Here is a 20,022-nt window from a genome sequence, read left to right as displayed (position 1 = left end):
GAAAAGCCATTGGAAACAGATCTTACTTTCAGCGAGTTTCGAGAGAAGCTAGCGGTCTTGCTGAGGCAGCTGTCTGCATTAGTCTGAGGGAAACGTTCTTCTTCACGGTCCCCCTGCTCCCAGCATTGCCGCCCCCGGCACACCATCCTCCCGCTTAGACATTTCCTGAGTCTCCGTTATGTGCTGGGCACTTTCTATGTGTGACCACACTCAACCCTCACACTAATCCAGTGAGGAAACTGAGATTCAGCGGTTCCGAGAGTTTTCTAGAATGACATAGCTCATGAGTGAGAGGCAACATTATAAGTATTTTACGTGCATTAATTTACACATTCCTCTCAATGTGCAATGAGCTGAGCATTGTCATCCTTGTGCAGTGGAGGAGGAACCTGAGGCTCAACGAGGCAGAGCTGAACCCTGGAAACCAGGCCTCTGACTCCTCTTTCCCTCCTCCACCTTCTCCCTTCTCTTCCCTTTCTGCCTCTTCCTCCTGCTCCTCTTCATACTCTGCTTCCCACTCTTGTTTCTTCTCTCTCTTTTGGTTCCTGCTTCTGCTCTCTTCTTCCTCCCTCCTTCCTCCTTGCTTTCTCCTCTGCCTCTTGAACACCCAGAATACATGGGGCCATGGCTGTCTTCCCTCCACTGGTGATTTTGTGACCATTAATTGATGTGATCTGTCTCTCTAGGCTTTGCAAGAGGAAATCGCTATCTCTGGCTGCAAGATGCGACTGAGTTACCTGAGCAGTCGCACACCTGGCTACAAGTCTGTCCTGAGGATCAGCCTCACCCATCCTACCATCCCCTTCAACCTCATGAAGGTCCACCTCATGGTGGCAGTCGAGGGCCGCCTCTTCAGGAAGTGGTTTGCTGCAGCCCCGGACTTGTCCTACTATTTCATCTGGGACAAGACAGATGTGTACAACCAGAAGGTGTTTGGGCTTTCCGAAGCCTTCAGTAAGTCTCCCGGCCACAGGACTCAACACCATCCTCAGAGGGACGACAGTCTTGGGGAAACAGGGCTCTTTTTCCACCTTCCTTGTTTCTTCTTACTTTTTTCCTCTTCTCAGAAGTACCTAAGGCTTAGTTGGCCATCAGGACCTTTCTAAATGACCTAAAAGACTGTACTGAAAGAACTGAATGTGGAAATTTGTCCATCAAAAAAAAAGAGTTAAAAATCAAAAAGGCCCTTGAAAAAACACTGTTGGTGGTATGTGAGGGGCTAAAAGAGGCTTTGCACACCTGAGACAGGGCCGTGCAGACATTGCCATGGCCCCCGCAGTGGTCATGCCTGCATGTGCCGATCAAAAATAAGGGCCTCTTAGCTCCAGTTTTATTGAGGTGCAGGAGTAAGACTCTTCCTTCGTCGGAGAGGCTTTTTGGCCTCCGTCTCATTTCCAATCACAGAAGTGTTCTCTTTGTTGCTGTTGAAGCAGGAGGGGACTCTAGCCTCCCCCGGAGTCCCAGCCCCACTCACAGCTCGGGCTTCTGGGGGCTGCCTGTGCTCATCCCAGCTTCTGGACCAGAGCAGGATCTCAGGACAGGCTCAGAGCTGGACTGAGATCTGGCCCTTAGCTGTTCTATCCCTGAAGAGCTGACCCTCCAAGCACTTACAGCCGTGATTTTCAACTGCTGTGCTGCAAGAATTTTTAAAACATGCAATGCCTGACTGTTTAGTCAGAGGCCCTGAACTGTTTTCCATTTCTGGTGGGTCCAGCCTGCAGCCCACAGGTCACAGGCCACAGGCAGCCCAGGACGGCAGTGAGTGCAGCCCGACACAAAATCGTCCATTTACTTCACACTCTGAGATTTTTTTGTGATGACGTGTCACACTGTATTATTTAATGTGTGACCCAAGACAACTCTTCTTCTCCCAGTGTGGCCCAGAGATGCCAAAAGGTTGGACACCCGTGCCTTAGATTGTCAGATTTCAAAATGATGACAGCCTTGGCCAGGTGGCTCAGTAGGACCATCATCCCATACACTGAAAGTTTGTGGGTTCGATCCCCATTTGGGCACCTTGAGAGGCAACCGATAGAAGTTTCTTTCTCATTCTCTCTCTCCCTCTGCCCCACTTCCCCTCTCTCTAAAATCAATAATAAATAGATTTTTAAATAATAGTAACAGCCAAAACAAAATAGCCATCTAGTGTGAATGAATCAAAATTCTTTCTATTTTTTGTCAGATTGGCAAAATAATATATTTTTGATGTGCCGTAGAATTTTATTCTTTTAAAGATTTTACTTATAAAGAGGGAAAAAAAAGACCAATGTGTGGCTGCCTCTAGCACACCTCCTTCTGTGGGGACCTGGCCTGCAACCCAGGCATGTGCCCTGACTGGGAATCAAACCATCAACCCTTTGGTTTGGAGGCTGGCACTGAATCCACTGAGCCACACCAGCCAGGGCGAGAATTTTAGTAATTAGTTTATGTGTGCCACAAGATGAAAAGGTTAAAAAATCACTGAACTCAAGTAATAACTCAGAAAATCCCTTCCCATCTGGAACCCTGCCGCAATTTTATTCTCTTTCTAGATTCGGTAAAGGCAGAAGGAGGGAGCAGAGAAGAAGTAATGCTATAAAAAGGAAGAAATGGGTGGGAGGGAGGAAGTAAGAGACTATCTGTTGAGCGCCTGCTCTGGGCAGCGCGCTCCCCTGCACACCGGTACCTGGGTTAATCCTCATAACCACCTTGTGAGTCAGAACTTGTCCCCAAATTCTGCATGAGGAGGCTGAAGCCCAGAATGGCGAGGTGACTTGCCAAGGATGTACAGGGAAAGAACAGAGCTGGATTTGCCCCAGATCTTTCCTGTAGTGTTGCAGCCCACCCTGCCCCAACAAGGACACGCTGGGAGCAAAGACGCCCTCCCACTGTTCACAGTCCCTTCTGTAAACCGAGCTACCTCTATGGACTCTTCAAAAACAGTGAAGCCTCACAACCTCTTCAGATGAAATGAGCGCTCCTAGTGCCCACCTACCAATTAGAAGGGGAAGGGTCTGCTCAGCGGGACTTCAAGGACTGTGGTTAACTTCCTGACATGACAGGTGACCAGTAGGAGGCATTGTGACTGCTTGAGGGACTTGAGGTCACGGGGAAGAGGTCACAGGGACATTTTTCACTCATGTCCCCCTCTTGCCATGGATGACCAGCAGTCTTTTATGGTACTTAAAAAAAACTTGAAGGGGCTGCCCAGTTGTTAACCCCTGTCTTGAGCATGTGGTAAGTTACTGTCCACTGGAAAGTAGCCTCCAACAAACAGCACTCGAGAGAAGTGGCATTGCCACCCCCATCAGTTACTTTCCATGGGGCAGTCACAGGGCGTGTCACAAGCCAGCCTCGGGGAGCCTGCCGTGGTTAGCTAGCATCCCAGGGACCTGAGGAGCCCAGGACTTGTGAAACAGAAGTGAAACCGGGATTCAAGCTTGGAGGTCTCAAAGCAACTTCCAGTACCCTAACTGAGCTGCTTTCCATAAATTCATTATAAACAGTATTGGGTTTTTCTTTGTTAAAGTAATACTATTCCTGTTAATAAAAATTGGATAAATGGACAAAATAGAAGTAGTCATACATGTCCTTATAAGCAAATACAGCCACTTGTTAACAATTAATCTTTTTATGTATGGTTTTTCTTCACCCAGACATACTACTATATGTAACTAGTCTTTTCGACTTATTCCTGTGTCACCCATGGTCTTTATAACCATAATTTCCAGGGGCCACACAACATTTCTCCAGTGAAAACACTTTGGTTTGCTTGACCTCAGCTCCTTTTGAACCTACTTCCAGTTTCCCACTATTAAAAATAATGCTGCAGTGAGGACTTTTGTGCCTAAAGTATTTTCCATGCTAAAGATTGTTTCCCTAAAATCAGTTCCCCTGGACCCTTGCTAAAAATAGTTAGCACATTTAACTTTCCCTGATACTGTGCGCTCGCTCTTCAACAACGGGATATGAAGGCTCAGCCTCCCTGTGTCAATTAGCACTGCACGTAGATCTGCCTCCACGTGGAACTGTGATCCTCTCTCCTTTTCTACAAATGACCAGTAGGGGCCTTGTGTGCAGATCTAAAGCCAAAGAGGAGCCTTTGCTCACCTGCGCTTTTTGTGCCTTTTCTCGTCTGTAGTTTCCGTGGGTTACGAGTATGAATCCTGCCCAGATCTGATCCTGTGGGAAAAGAGAACGGCAGTGCTGCAGGGCTATGAAATCGATGCTTCCAAGCTGGGAGGATGGAGCCTGGACAAACACCACGCCCTCAATATCCAGAGTGGTGAGTGGATGGATAAAATTCCCAGAGCCCGGCCACAGGTGTGGCCTTGTCTCATGTCCTTTGTACCCTGCAGACAAAAACTCACACTCAGATTCCACAGGCTCATATGTGATCCATCGGTCAGAAGGATTGGTCAACAAATGTTCCTTAGGTACCTGCTCTGTGCTTGTCACTGCTAGGGCCCAGGATTCAGGATTGAAAGATCCCCAGCATTTACACTCTGGTCACCCGGGCAATTTCCATGCTGTGCCATGGACATCGCCATCACCAGGGGAAGCGAGGACACCGTGGGGTGCAGAAGAGGAGCCCCTCACCCAGCTTTTGGTTCAACAAGGCACCTCTTTGGAGAGAACTTCTGATCTGAATCTCAAATGGTCTATAAGATTAGCTCTGTATCTCAAGTAGGGAAAACATTCCAGGCGGAGGGTACATTATGTGCCAAAGCACTGAGCCCTGGAAGAAGAGTATTTGAAGAGAAGATTCATTGTGTTTTGAGCAGCGGGTGATATGAAGGGAATAGCAAAAGCCAAAGCTGGGGCCTGAGCAGCTGGAGCCCAGGGTAAGCAGGTCAGGACCTTCAACTCCACCCAGAGGCAAAAGTCAAGTCTCCAAAAGTTGTAAAGCAAGCAAGCGACACAGTCAGGTCGGTGGTTTAGGTAGCCCGCTCCTGGTTCCGGCCCGAGACCACTTAATGGGGTGATGATGTCAGATATCCCCAAATCTACAGATCCAGGAATGCCTAGAGGAGCCACCACATGTTTTTGGGGGAACTGACAAACTAATTTAAAATTTATGGTGTAAAAAGATTTGTAAATAGCTAAGGCAATATTTAAAATAAGAACAAAAAAAGAACACACACCAGATATTAAGCTATCTTTGAAAAAAAACATTGTGTTTAAAGCTGTGTGGTGCTGAACGGGAGCAGATAAAGAGATTCCACGGGACAAAACAGGGAGTCCAGACACTGACCTGTGAGTAGAAATTAGAGCTAGATTTGGTCATGAGTGACAAAAAAGCCAAAATTACAGAATTACGAACAAGTTAAAAGTCTGGGACTCGTGTGAAGTCTGGAGCTAGATGGCCCAGGGCTGGTTTAGCACTCAGCAGGGTCAGAGGTCCAGGCTCCTGTCCTTCATTGCTCTACTCAAGCCTCTACCCACAAGGTCACGGTCCTCTGTGACCGCTTTAGCTCCAAACTTCACTTTGACTTTCCGGCCAGCAAGAAGGAGGAAAGAGCCAAGAGCAAGCTCCTTCCATTGTAAGGACTCCTCCCAGTAGCTGCCCATACCATTTCTCCTTCTGCACCATGGGCCAGAACTCAGTCACCTGCCAAGTGTGGCTGTAGTCAGGCTGGGGAGGATAGTCAGTTCCAGGTAGTTCTGGGCCCAGGTAAACATCAGGGGTTCTTAACTACAGGGACAAGGAAGGGGGAATAGGGTGGATAACTGCAAGTTCCTGCCACACTTCCCGCTGCATTGGAACTTGGTATATGATGGAGGTAGCGTCACCTATCAGTGGAAGATGGGTAGGTGTTTTAGAAACTGATTTTTGGAAAACTGGATCCATAGGTGGAGAAAAACAAAAGTAAGTTCATACTTTATACACAGTAAACTATATAAAGTTTGATTAAAGATCTGGATTTGAAGGAAACACTTTAATGGAAGAAAAGGACAATACCTTTATGATCTCAGAGGGTTCCCTAAAAGCTAAAAAGGCACAGACATCCAAGCAGAAAAATGATTGATTAGACCACATAAAGATGAAAGATATCCATTCCACAGAGGACAAAGCGAACAGGTGACAGCCTGAGAAAAGATTCTCCTGACCGTGAAAAGCCAGGCTCACTCAGGCTTCATGTGGAGGGAGTGAGGCAGGAGGCCACGTCCAGTTTTTGGGCTGTGGCAATAATGCAGGAGATGAAGGATGGTCTGGACCTGCAAAGAAACTATGAATATGGGATGCAGCTTATATATCAGTGATGTCAATCCTTTCATTTTGCTGGAGGGAAACTGTGGCCCAAGGTCAGTTAAAGCAGTAAAGAGACCAGCAAGATCTGGGATCAGCCCATTAGTAGCAAAACCAGGTAAAACCCAGTTCTCTTGACTCTGTCTTGGTGGGAAGAGACTGTAGTGCGTTTCCTTCATGCATTTCTGTAAACATTTATTGGTACCTACTCTGTGTCAGGTTCTGTGCTGGGCACTGGGGATATAAAAAGGAAAAAGACACAGTCCCTGTACTTGAAATGGTATCAACCTAAACAGAGAAAAGCAGGCATGTGTAATAAAGAATCCGTGCTATAATAGAGACCTGCACTAGGTATAGGAGCTGGCCGCAGGCTATCTGGGAGGCGTGGAGCTGAATGGGTTAAGAGCCTGGACTCAGGAGTGCCTCTACTCTCACCTGTGTGGCCCCAGGTAAGCCACCTAGCCTGTCCCTGTTCTGTTACAGAGTTGCTGTGAGGATTTAATCTATGTGTGGACTGTTCAGGGTTTCATTCTTGGGGCTGAGGCAACCTTGGGAGATGGGTCTGGAAATGATAGGCAGAGATCCTGATTCCTTGCAGAACCAAGGCAACTCTGGTCAGCCACAGCAGAGAGCCTCTTGCTGCTCCATCGGTGATTCCGTTCTCTGTCCCCGTCACAGGCATCCTGCACAAAGGGAATGGCGAGAACCAATTTGTGTCTCAGCAGCCCCCTGTCATCGGGAGCATCATGGGCAATGGGCGCCGCAGAAGCATCTCCTGCCCCAGCTGCAACGGCCTTGCTGACGGCAACAAGCTCCTGGCCCCCGTGGCCCTGACCTGTGGCTCCGACGGGAGCCTCTACGTGGGAGATTTCAACTACATCCGGAGGATCTTCCCCTCCGGGAATGTCACCAACATCCTGGAGTTGAGGTATGTGAGGTGCCTGCCACCCTCCTCACAGTTCCTCATAACACCCCTTTGCCATCCTATGAACCCACCTGGCATCCCCCAGTGGGCCCAGAGAAGGGGCAGGACAGCTCCCCTCTCAGACTCCGGGTCTTTTCACTGCCCAGCTCAGAGGCTAAACTGAGCTGAGGGCCCTGGGGAAGCAGGTGCTGATTTCCACAGGGCACTACAATGAAGACCAGCCTCTCCTGGGGTAGGGAGATATCCTCGGTGTCCAGGTGATGTAGATGGCTGCTGGCAACCAGAAATTAGACTCCTTGGAAGCCTTTGAATCTTCTTTCTGTCTCCTAGCATCAAACTGATTGGGATTAAACACATGAGTCCTTTTATAAGGACAAGGGATGGCACAATGGCCAAGACCCCAGTGCCAGTGTTACCAGGTTTGGTAACTGTTACTTACCACTCAGGGTCGGGGGCATTTCTTGTCAGCTGCCCAATCCTGAGATACGGCCACCGGCTAATGCTGCTCCTAAGGTGCTGTAGAGCCGGCCCGGTCAGCCTTTTCTGCTTCCCCATCGTGACCATCAGTGATGGTGCACAGCCACACATGGGGCGCGGGGAAGGGCCTGGTGGGCTGGATTTTCTCTGTGCCTCCCTGTACCAGATCTTGTTAGAAGCACTGTCATAAGGAGGGTTCTGGGGTTACAGAGAAGCTGTGGTTAGAGCTAGGCAAGCTATGCTGTCCCTTTCAGGAACCACTGCACCCAGTTCTTTGTGGCTGCTTTCTCCTGGGCTGGGGGCTCAGTGAACAGAACAGGCTCTGGAGCTGGAAAGCCTTCCTCCAAAGTGGCCAAGGGAGCAGGAAACTCACTTTCGTGAGGCTCCTACAATTTATCCAATATGAGTTCTGCAAAACAGTTACCACTGTTGCCCTTGGCAGACCAAAAATAGGAGAGTCAGGGAATTTTTAAAAACCCACCGGAGGGCAAGCTTCTGTCGTAGAATGGTGGACCCAAACCCGAAGGCCATCATGCAGCTCTGCCTCACCCAGAATGGTCACCTGGACCTATGATGGCCACTCTGGTTTAATGCCTGTTAAGTTATCCCCTGCAGGTAAGGACCTGCTGAGAATCCCGTTCTGCAGTGCATATGTGAAAAAAGGGGAAATCCCACTGGGTGACCGACAGCCATGATGGCCCCCCAAGAAGGGAGCGTTAGTGTTTGCCCCCACACACGGGAACAATGAGCGAGGGGGGTCTTTGGCCATGAAGAGAATCAGCTCACATTCTGTGGACTCGGAGGAAATCAGATCCGGCTGAATGAGAACCAGGCTCCCGATGGAACAGTGCCTGCCTTTCTTCTCTCTTTGATGAGTTTGATTGTCACAGGCATCTGTCAAGGACAATGGAACCCTCCAGTGTATTTGCTGCCGTCTGTTGCTCATATTGCCCTTCCATCTCCTGTGCTGTGATGGAAAGAGCCATGGACTAGGGGCCAGCCCGCCTTGGCAGACAAGCTGTACAACTTCGGGCAAGATACTTACCCTCTCTGGGCCTTCATTTTCAGTCTTTCAAATAAGAGATCCCATTTTCCCTGTCTCCCTCCCACCGTTTTGGGGAGATCATGGAAGACAGTGGGTCAGGAAGGAAGGAGTAAATGAAACTTAGAAAAAGAAATAAATTTATCAATATATTATCACCTCAGTATATTTTTCTTCACGTCTTTTTTTCCCCAGGCTTGTTTCTCTGTGTTACTATCCTCTTTTTAATTATAGTGTATGTCCAATTCCGTATTCCCTTACAAAGATAATCATGGTGGGCTGTGCAAGTTTCAATAACTCTCTGTAAGATGCGCAGACAGAGACACGGCAGTGAGCGTGTACCTCTCTGGCAATGTGTCTCTGTCTGGGGGCCGGGGGGATCGACTGTTCCAACCTCGGCCTCAGCCCTGGTGAAGGCAGCCGCATGTGTCAACCTCACCCTCTTCCCCGGCGTCGGCAGGAGCAGCGCAGGTGAAGCCGTGCCTTTTCTGTGATATGTAACTGCTTGTAAGCGAGCTCACTGACAAGTAATATCCAATATAAAATATATCAGTGTCATAGCTGCTAAGTCTTTATTTATTATGGTATTGTGCAGTACCATTGCTGTCAAGTGTTCAGGCTGCTAATAATGCTTCTAACCCTGCTGCTAACACCTCATTCTTTCTTCTATTCCCTGCTCTCCTGTCTTCTGTCAGAAATAAAGATTTCAGACATAGGTAAGCCAACCAGTGGAGAATTTCCTGTCTCTCCTTTGCCTTGTTGCACGTTGTATGGTAAGATGCATGTGTCAATTTCAGATGGCTCAACGGCAAATGAAGCCTGTGTGGTCGGAACTGATTGGGGGTAATCCGTTACCATGAGAGGAAGTCATTAATAATGGTGGGGACAGGTGGTGAGAGCCCGAACTCCTTTAATCTCTAGCAAAGCGCAGCAGTTGCCGTGGTAGTGTATGGATGTGGCAGACAGAAGTAATAGGGACAATTTTAATCTCGGCATAGTAATTTGAACACCCCAGGCTGCTTACCCTTCGAGTAAAGGAGGACATCACCCAAACAGTGTTGAGTGACTTTGACGGTCACAACAGGAAGTCCCAAGAACATCTGGATCAGGCGAAGGACCTAGAAGAAGACAGGTTTCAGACTGGCACGTCTGCAGGCATTCTGTGTGCCTCGGTTTTGATGGCTGCAGTGCCTGGGGACCCCGCTGGAAAGTTTGTCGGCAAGGACAAAGTCGGGGAGGGTTTCCAGACCTGACAGACCAGCCAAAGGGAGCAGTCCCCAAAAAGGAGCTGTGTCCCTGAGTAGAGGTGTCGCGTAGGCTCACAGTGACACTGCCACAGACACAACTGGGCCTCGTCAGACGACCGAAAGAAACGTCTGCCTGTTCACATCTCTGGTCATGGCGGCACTCATCCAACTCCTGGGTCGGAGCCACCTCAGAGTCCCCCAGCCTCGCACACATTGGGAGTCGCTGTGGGCAGACAGACCCGGGGCTTGCACTGCTGCAGAGGTGGCCTCAGTTACCCACAGTGGCTCAAGTCAGAGGGTCATATTGGGGGGGGGGGTGGTGGCGGCGAAGCTGGGATAAAACAAAGTTTTAGGATAGTAGAAAGAGACAGACAGAGCCCAAACCCAATGATGCTGATATTCATGTCTGTGTAGTGATATACAGTATTAGTGTGACAGTCATGTATGTTACTTTAAGGTCATAATGATGGTTAACATGTCAAAGAGCTTTTAGTGTAGAGCGGAGAGAGCCTAAGTGATTTACATGGATTGGAGCAGTTCATCCCTAAACCGCCCTGTGCATTAGGTACTTGGGATACATATAACTTACAGGTAATGAAACTGAAGACCCCCACTGTGTCATCTTGAAAAACATTACTTTATCTCTTTGGGCTTTAATTTCTGACTTGAAGTTAATAAAATCTCCCATGAAGGCTGTTATAAGGGTTTTATAGATGATGTTTGTAAAGTATCTAGCTTTGTACCAGGCACAGAAAAGGGCTCCAGAAAGGGTAATAATAATGATGATGATGTGTTGTTATTATTATTATTAATGTATCATCATTATTATAATTAATTTAACATCATTGTAACAATTGTACAATGATGGTGATGATGGTGATGATGTGTCCATCTTTCCCAAAAAGAAATTCAGTCCCTTTAACTACCAAAGGCACGTGCATTAAAGTATATTAAATAGAACTTGGGAACACCAGACAGAGAGAGGAAACACATATAGGTGATCATATATCAGATTAAACTCCGAATCTCCTGGCAGCCAGAATAAACAGGGAAATGTAATTATCTTCATGGTTTGCATTGTCAGAAATGGGAAAATATGCCCACTTCTCAGAAGAGGAACATGTTTTTCCTGACACTGAAATCTAAAACAGATTTTCAGTGAGCTTTGTAGGAATAACCCTAAACTATGTGCCCTCAAGTTCAGTTTCACAGAAAAGACAGAGGTATATTTCCTATGAAGATCTTCTTTGAAGAGCTAGCATTTAACATTGAAGCCTTCAGTCGGAGGTGGTTTTGGCTGGGACACAGCTGGCGTGTAGGGGGACCTGGGTGGGAAAAGTCAGGGGGCCGGGCGCTTGTGCAGCTTTGCCGTGAGGTCGTGTGGCCTGGGGCTGCCCGCCTGCCTCTCTGGTTTTAATCTCATCGTCTGTAAATTGAGAGTTGTGGTTTGGTGCCTTTTGTTTCCGATATTGAGCCATCTTTTGATATTTCCATGGTATGATTTCAAAGCCAGTTTTCAGGTCTCTCTCTATTCATCATTTTTCTCAGCTGCTAAAAACTATTTCTAAAGTGAACCAAGGTGGGAGGGAATAAAGGAGATTTTTTTTTCTGCCTTTTGGTTTTCTAAGGTCAAACAAGAGTGAGAAGCCCCGGGTTCCAGCTCTGATTTTAGCTGGCACCTGGATGTTGACAAATCTCTTCCTCTCGCTGGGCTTCCACATCCCCATCAGCAAATGTCAGAAGTAGATTAAATTCCAAAAGCTTGTCGTCCGTATTCACGAGCACTTACTGTCTCAGCTGTTCCCAGGGGATAGCCTTTGGCTCAGGCTGGTGCTCCTGGCCCTTCACGGCCCCCCCCCCCCCGCCCCGGGCAGCCTCGTCTCTGCCTCTGGCCTTTTCTGCCTCAGCGCCAGCCCACCGTGCTGGACGTGCACAGTCCAGGGACCCCTCCTCCTCTGGGCATCTCCCTCCGTGGACCCCATCAGGGAACAAGGGTCTTTACCTCCTCCCAGGTCTCTTCTTTAGCATCGTGGAGGAAGGTGTGAAGCCTGTCATTGTTCAGAAGTACATCTGAACCTGTCTCCATTAATCCTGGCTATGTACACTCTGTTACTCTAACAGAGTCCTTAAGTGCCCTGTAAAGTAGATTGGAAAGAATAATATTAAGTCTGCCATACTTGGCTTTTCTATTATACAATAACGTAAATATTCTGGAGGTTTCTCAAGGTGACCAGCCTCCACTCATGGGCATTTTTAATGGAACAGGTGCCATGCTCAGAGATTTACATTCATTATGTAATTTTGTCCTCAAAATACTCCTTTGAATGTGATTGTCCCCATTTCTGAGATGGGAAAACTGAGGCTCAGAGTAATGATGTGGTTTACCTAAGGTCACCTACCAAGTGGGTGACAGAACTGGTATTTGAACCCCTGTCTGTGTGGCTTCAGTACTCAACCTCCCCCCACTGGTTCTGAGAACCAGTGGATCGAGTTCTGCCAGAGCTGCCACCAGACGTGGTCACAAGGATGCTGCTTTGCACAAGGGACACCTTACTCTGAGAAAGGGAGAGTCCCGCTCAGAAACAGGGACTGGAGTGCCTTTCGTCTCAAGAGACTCTTGGGCTCACAGCTCCTACTAGGAGATGCCCTACCCCGGGTTGTCCAACCTTTTGGCGTCTCTGGGCCACACTGGAAGAAGAATTGTCTTGGGCTACATGTTAAATACACTGTGGCACATAGTCACAAAAATATTTTGTAATGTTCTAAGTACATTTACGACTTTGTGTTGGGGCTGCATGTGGCCCATATGTTAGTTGGACACCCCTGCCACACCCCGTCCGGAGAAGGGGCAGAGTGGACTTCCTTCCCCTCGTCAACTTCAGCAATGAAACCCTTACGGTCTGAGATTTTACATAGCTTCCAGAGGTGCCAAGGTTATGTTCAAAGAAGTTGAAAAGGACGTGGGTCCTGTAGCAGACCCTGGAAAACAGCTGTGACCTTGCTCTGTGCCCAGCCCTGCTCAGGATCAGACTCGATCACACACGTCTCTGCCACAGAACTAGGCCTCGGGTCTCAGCCCTGGGCCATCTCCTGCATTCATGGCTGGCAGAGTATTCCAAGGCCGTGTTACTTGAAGCTGTGTAGAAAGGCAGGCTCGAGGCAGCAGCACCCCAGCACTGCTGAACTGAAATGTGCATTTAACAAAATCTCCAAGTGATATATATGGATGTTAAAGTGTGAAAAGCATGGGCCTACAGCCACAGTTTCCAAATCTGACTGTGCCTCCAAGTCACCTGGAGACATCTTAAAAGGACAGATGCCCGAACCCTTCTATGTGTTCATGTTTGAGAACCATCACTCTAAGATCCGTAGCAGGGGCTCTCTCCTGGGTTCACTACCAGGGAGGCAGGTGGCCATTCGCTCGCTGATTCATGAGTTCAGCAGCCCTTTCCGAGCTCTTCCTCTGCACCAGCCTAGGTCTAGGCACCAGGGACTCCAAGACAGTCCCCGCCCTTGAAGAATTCAAGATGTCATTGAGGAGACAGACCCCTAAACAGAAAAGTGTCTTAAGGTGCTAGTATACTTTACCTACTCTAAAAGTATAATCTGTTTAAGGTCTAGTAAGGACCCAGAAAGGGAAGTGGCCAGTTCTATCAGTGGAGTAAGGAAGACGAGAATGAGCTGATGCTCAAGCTCAATCAGGAGGAGCAGGTGCCAGGGGAACGGGGCAGTGCACTGCCGTAAGCACCCCAAGAAGCAGGATGAGGAAGTAGGAAGAACAAGACTTCGGAGTCGAGCAGATCAAAGTTGGAAACCCATCCTGTTACTTAGCACTTTCTGACCCTGGTCAAGTCATTTCACCTTTCTCAGTCTGTTTTGTGAAATAGTTTTTTGTTTTTTGTTTTTTGTTTTTTTAAAGAAAAATGCACCTGCCTTATCTGTTAGTTGGGAGGGACAAGAGGTCGTGTGTGTAAAACATTAGCAGAGTCCAGGGTGGACTGGGCACCCAGAGGTGGTAGCAGATGCTTGTGTACCAGTGACAGTCATCTCCACAGCTGCGTTCTGCAGACTGGTGACTCTGCTCCAGGCAGAGGCCAGGTGTGGCTCCCCGTGCAGGTGGCGTGAGGAGGAAATGTGCCAAAGACTGTCCAAGAGCTCTGCCAACTGGAAAGAGCTGTTGAGATGTATAATTTTATTTGATCCTAGTGACAAGCCTGTGAGCGAAGTGGAGCAGGAACTTATCATTTGACAGCTAAGGGTCCTACAGCTTGAACAATTTAGATGACTTGCTCAAATTAGAACCCACATCTTACAGGTTCAAAGCCAAGTGCTCTTTTCCCTACATTTAAGTGACCGGCAGACTCAACTTTGTCCTAGGACATGAAAGACAGGGCCATAGCTTTCATAGACTCTGGAACGATCCTGGCAACGCCAGCCTCTTCGGGGATTCACCCGTCTGAGAAACACCACGTGAGGGGCACTTCCCCGGGTGGTGCAGGAAGTACAGGGGGCCTCATCACACTCCCCTGGGGACCCGTTTTTCTGTCCAGGTGGACAGCACCAGGTTATCGTGAGTGATGCACAAAGAAGTGAAATAATCAGCCCCACCTCACAACTGTCACCGGGAAAGCAGAAAGATCAAGGCTCCCTAGCATTGCCGAGCGGGATCTGAGGTCACTGCTTTCACTGAGTCAGAATCAGTGTCGTCTGGAACAATTAAATGTGTGCTGCAGAGGAGGGTGAGTTGTAGGGACATTTCACCACACACAAGACATCTGTCCTGTTACCACTACCCCCAATGACAAGTAAAATAAAAACTCAGTAATTTGATTGAAACTATCACTTAAATGAACTAACCCGTGAGATGTCATCCACTTAACGCAAGTAGCTGCTATGGGCTAGAAGGCACCATTCTGAACTCTGGAAATACAAAAATGAATAAAGTCCTGTCTCTTCCCTTCCAGTACTGACTGTCAGATTTGGGAGACAGGCACATAATGAATAGCCATGCCTTAGGTTAAGTGTCCTGTAACCCAGAGGTGAACCTCAGAGAAGAAAGGTCAGGGAAGGTTCAGCCAGAAAAGGTGCCAGGTGAGCTGAGCCCTGGAGAGTGAGTAGCAACTCAGCAGGCTGAAGGGGAAGGGGACGGGACATCGCACAGAGCAGGCGCAGCAGGTGCGGGGGGCGTGAAGCCATGTGGCAGGACAGCTTGTCAGTCAGGCTGGGGTCCAGGGTGTCTGTGAGGAAATGGCTGGAAGGAGGCTGGGAAGACCGAGCAGCAGCAGAGCCTAAGGGCCGTGTGTGCTGCTAGGTCGGGGGGTCTGAACTTGGCCTGGAAGTCATGGACATACCTGGAGGGAGAAGCATTGAGAGGATGTGTCGGTGTCTGGGTTAGGTGAGGGAAGAAAGCCTTGGGGAGGCCCCAGGCTGCAGGCAGAGAAATCTGCCCTTTCTTTACTCCAGAAAGAGGCGATGTGCAGGCCGTGTTAGGGCTGGGGAGGCGGGACAGTTGGAAACGATCGTGCCGTCTTAGTCACATTCAGGGGGAGAAAACAGGAGGGAAAGCCTCGGGTCTGGAGGCCTGACCCCGTTGGAAGCAGCCAGGGCCCAAGACACTGTCCAAAGCAGGGATGGTTATGATGACAGAACAGTCGGGGCCAGATTAAGACCTTCAGAGACCTTGACACTGAAAAGATTATGGTGCTTCAGTCTTTGTAAGTAATTCAAAAAACACCAGGCTGTAAAAATTTGTTTTTCAAAAGGACCCCAAGACTTTCATGCCTGATAAAATGCAAAATAGCCTCTTTCTAGGCTTTTCTGGTTCTCATTCTTGGCTCGTGAAGGGGTACACAACACCCCTGCGCTGCTGGCGCTGTAGGCATTGCTCAGTCTGCCCCACGTCCCCTAGCTCAGCGTGTCCCACTGCCCAGTGAAAATGGTCAGTGCCAGGCCATCCAGCCTGAACAGGCAGATTCCTTTGCATCAGAAACTTTCCAGAGACTTGGAGGGGGGCTGTCAATAGTGAGATGCCATCTGAGAACCCGGGAATTATCAGGCCACACCGGAACTGAAAACAGCTTCCCAGGAGTCATGAATCCAACTCCAATATGGCCTAGACTTGGAAGAAATTGTAAATCAGCACCATGTGCTAGCAAAATTCAAGCCAGAATTTTGGTTTGGTTCCTACCTTGTAGTCCTTTCTAAGTGCAAAAACAGGCAGAGTGACTAGTGATTAAAACAATAATTATGATTATTGAGTACCTACAAGGTGCCAGGCATGATGCTAAATATCTGTCTTGTGCAATTTTATATGATTTTCACAATACACCAGCAAGGTAGCCATTAACATCCCCGTTTTGCAGAGGAAGAAAACCTGAAGCTCAGGAGGCCAAATAATTTGCTCGAGTTTCAGAACCTGGAAATAACAGAGCCGGCCCGTGAACCCAGACAGCTCAGATTCCAAAGTCTGCGCACTTCTCCCACCCGGTGCCTGGAGGCAGTGCCTTGTCTCTGGAGCGGCCCCCCTGCCTTCCCGGGCTGACTTCCCTTTCCTCCACTAGCACGGCCTTGCCTTGCTGACTTTTCCAGTTGCAGAGCCATCAGCATTGCCCCTGTGTTTTGTTTATTTTTCCTGGGACGTTGCTGCAAATTGCAAACGAACCCTGCAGTTCATTTATACGTGACTGCAAGAAGGGGACTGACTACTGGGCTCCAGACAAGCATAGCGGGAGTGTCCGGCGAAGACACCACTGATGCTGGCCGGGAGTCAGATCTGGCCGGGGTCCTATCAGGCAGACCCAAGAAGGGTTATGGCAGCTGTAAAAATTCTGTAGAAGAAGAGTTTGTGTGTCAAACTCTTTAAGTGATCTTAAAGTCAAGCCCTTTCGTGTTTCTGGCTTGGATGTACAAGCCACTGTTGTTAGCCTCGTTGATATTCCTTGGAAGAAAACAGGTATTGAGCACTTTATGTGGGCATGGCACGCGGCTGGGAGTGGTAACCATCAGCATGAACAGTCAGGTGGGAGGGAGAGGGAGAGTTAGACCCCACTGGAGTCAGACAAACTAGGGAACTGTCACCCCACACAGGGACATCATCCACATAAGACATTTTTGCTGGGATTTACGTTGTGCGTCCCTGGCTACCTGATAGGAAAAGGGGACGTGCCCACCAACTGGTATGTCCTTGTTTTCCAGTCACAGTCCAGCGCATAAATACTACCTGACCACAGACCCGATGAGCGGGGCCGTCTTCCTCTCTGACACCAACAGCCGGCGGGTCTTCAAGATCAAGTCCACCACGGTGGTGAAGGACCTGGTCAAGAACTCTGAGGTGGTCGCAGGGACAGGTGACCAGTGCCTCCCCTTTGATGACACACGCTGCGGGGATGGTGGGAAGGCCACGGAGGCCACGCTGACCAACCCCAGGGGTAAGGCTTTCCTTTTTAAACACGTGCAGTAACCTTTACGGGGTGTCTTCCATTGCCAAAAGAAGTAAATGTTTATCGTGGAAAAAATTTTGGAAAATATTCTGAACTCTACGGAGAAAAGTTGAGATTATCATAGTTCTACCTGTCCAAAATGTTCTCAGTTAACATTTCCTAGCTTTCTTCCTAGTCTTTTTTCTAAGTGTTTGGGTATATGTAATACTCACCAAAAATAAAATGAGATCTCATTAAACAAACTTCTAGTAACCTACTTTTTTCCCTAACTGACAAATTATGGACATATCTCCATGTCACTAGTCTTCGTACTGCCTTTATTTTTAAAGATTTTATTTATTTATCTTTAGAGAGGAAGGGAAGGAGAGAGGGAGAGAAATATCAATGTATGGTTGCCTCTCGTGTGTCCCCTGCTGGGAACTGGCCTGTAACCCAGGCATGTGCCCTGACTGGGAATCGAACCACGATCCTTTGGTTGACAGGCCTGCGCTCAATCCACTGAGCTACACCAGCCAGGGCTGTACTGACTTTCAGTGGCTATATGGAACTCCATCAAATGGATGGCCCATCGTATGTTCATCCATCCCCTACTTTGGACATTGATGCTAGCTCTTACATTATTATTTTAGAAAGTCATAGCACTGTGTCATCACTGCACAAGTTCATGTGCTATCGGATGGGTTAATCGTATGTTTCAATTTTGAGTTGTGCAAGAACCTGGGCTTCTTTATACTCACAATCACAGGTTTTCATTCACTTACTCATCAGGTACTTACTGAGAATGCGCACTGACCACAAGGTACACCGTGGTGGCACAGATTAGGTTATTGTAACAGAAAAAAGATTTGAATGTGAGTCACTCTGATCTGGGAAACAGAGAGAAGCGTTTCCTGAGGTGCAAGGAGAAAGAACTGTGCATTGGGGTCCAAAGCCGAGAGAGGCCTCTGTGCCTAGGAAACTAGGCAGGCTTTTTAGACGAGAAGCCTTCATTCACAGTAGAGCCAGTGACCTATAGCGACTAAGCCTCAGGGTCCTCATCAATAAAACTGGGGTAATAATACCTTCTGTGTCTACCTCCAAGGGTGATTCTGAGGATCAAAACTAATATATTTCATACTATACCTATAAAAATGCCACGAGTGATTACATTATCAAATAGTGTCGGATTTCAGGGCCTTGTTTCAAATCAAAGCAGTCAGATGCTAGTGAAATCAGGCAGTGCTGTATTCAAAATCAGACATTGCCACCTAATAGCTGTGTGACTTTGGGTGAGCTGCTTAACCTCTCTGAGCCTCATTTTCCTCCTCTATAAAAATAGAGATGTACTATACAGTTGCAGTAAACATTAAATATTATCAAGAATGTAAATGTTTAGTACACTGATAACAGTCACATGATAAACATCCCCACAATAGTGATTCCTGTTGTAATTGCTATACTATGTTACATTATATCACAGCATATCCTATATCAGTATATAATAGCATATGTCTCTACCACATACCTGCAGTAGCAGGTAGTAACTCTGTGACATAGACATTGTGACATCTGGGGTTAACCTTCCTCTTCAGCATGATTCCCTGATACTGAGAGAGTCGCCCGGGGTGGACAGAGCTCTCTCGTAGGGACCCTGCGTTGTGGTTCTGCTCTGCCACCCTGGCTCTGTGGCCTCCGCGGGGCCTCAGCGTCTGCATCGGTAGGTGAGCAGATTGGGTTAAATGACCCCTGAGGCCCCTTTCAGTTACAACATTTTTCTCTCTGAATTAAAACCAGTTTTTCTTTTTCTGAGGATTTTCACTCTCTCCAGGTCCTTCTCAGTTGCTGTACACTGGGGATTTTCAGCCTTTCTCATCTCGAGACACACATAAAGTAATTACTAAAAATCTGCTGCACACCAAAAAATATAATATTTGCCAATCTGACAAAAAATAGGTATAATTTTGATTCATTCACAGTGGATGACTACTGGTGTTATGGCGGCTGTCATTTTTTAATTTGACAATCTCAGGGAAAAGACGCCAGTGCCCCTGACTAAATTGTCAGGGAATGCGTGTTTTAAAAATTCTCGCGGCACACCAGTTGCAATTCGCTGCTTTACACACACATGTTCCCACCCCCCTGACACACACACACAGAGATAGTGGCAGTGAAATTGCCCAAAAGCCTGTAATTAACCCAGATAGAAATGACAAGGGTGCCACAATATGCAGACACTTTGTAGCAGGGAGGAAAAAAGATGTTCATCTATTTAGCACAACAAAAGAAGGAAAAATGAAGTAATTAATTAGAGGACAGATCACTTCTATTAGCCTGTGCAGCCAGCTCTGTAAACAAGAAACCCGATTGTTCACGGAGCACTCATCAGTCCCGGCACACGGAAGCGAGTGACAGCACCTCCCGGCAGATAAGGAAACTCCTGTCTGGTGCTCCAAGGATGTAATTGATTTACATTCCAGGCAGACAGGGATGGAAGGAAGGCTTCCCTGCCCTGAGGCTCCCCAGCCCTGAACAGCCTATGGAGAGGGTGGACGGAACTAGTGCTCTGGTGTGTTTTGATCTCGCAGGGGCCCCTGGTATCCAAAACCACCCTCTGACCTTTCCTAGACACCCCGGCCTCCAGCGCAAGGGCCTCAAAACCCACAAAGTGCTGGTCACGTTCTCAT

The 20,022-nt window shown here is 48.1% G+C and overlaps 1 protein-coding gene across 1 annotated transcript in view; it reads left to right on the top strand.

Moving 5' to 3' along the window:
- Window positions 1–20,022, top strand: part of TENM4 (teneurin transmembrane protein 4) — a 725,358-nt gene that overhangs the window by 660,677 nt on the left and 44,659 nt on the right. Inside the window, exons 21-24 of the mRNA XM_037138546.2 lie at window positions 687–954; window positions 4,121–4,264; window positions 6,908–7,157; window positions 17,115–17,347. Coding sequence (XP_036994441.2) covers window positions 687–954; window positions 4,121–4,264; window positions 6,908–7,157; window positions 17,115–17,347 — 895 coding nt within the window. The remainder of the gene's footprint in view (window positions 1–686; window positions 955–4,120; window positions 4,265–6,907; window positions 7,158–17,114; window positions 17,348–20,022) is intronic.

Source organism: Artibeus jamaicensis, unplaced genomic scaffold, assembly GCF_021234435.1.
Source record: "Artibeus jamaicensis isolate MK-2021 breed Jamaican fruit bat unplaced genomic scaffold, CSHL_Jam_final contig_64, whole genome shotgun sequence".
Taxonomy (NCBI): domain Eukaryota; kingdom Metazoa; phylum Chordata; class Mammalia; order Chiroptera; family Phyllostomidae; genus Artibeus; species Artibeus jamaicensis.
Note: the sequence above shows the minus strand (reverse complement) of the source record. Positions and strands in the feature narration are given on the sequence as shown.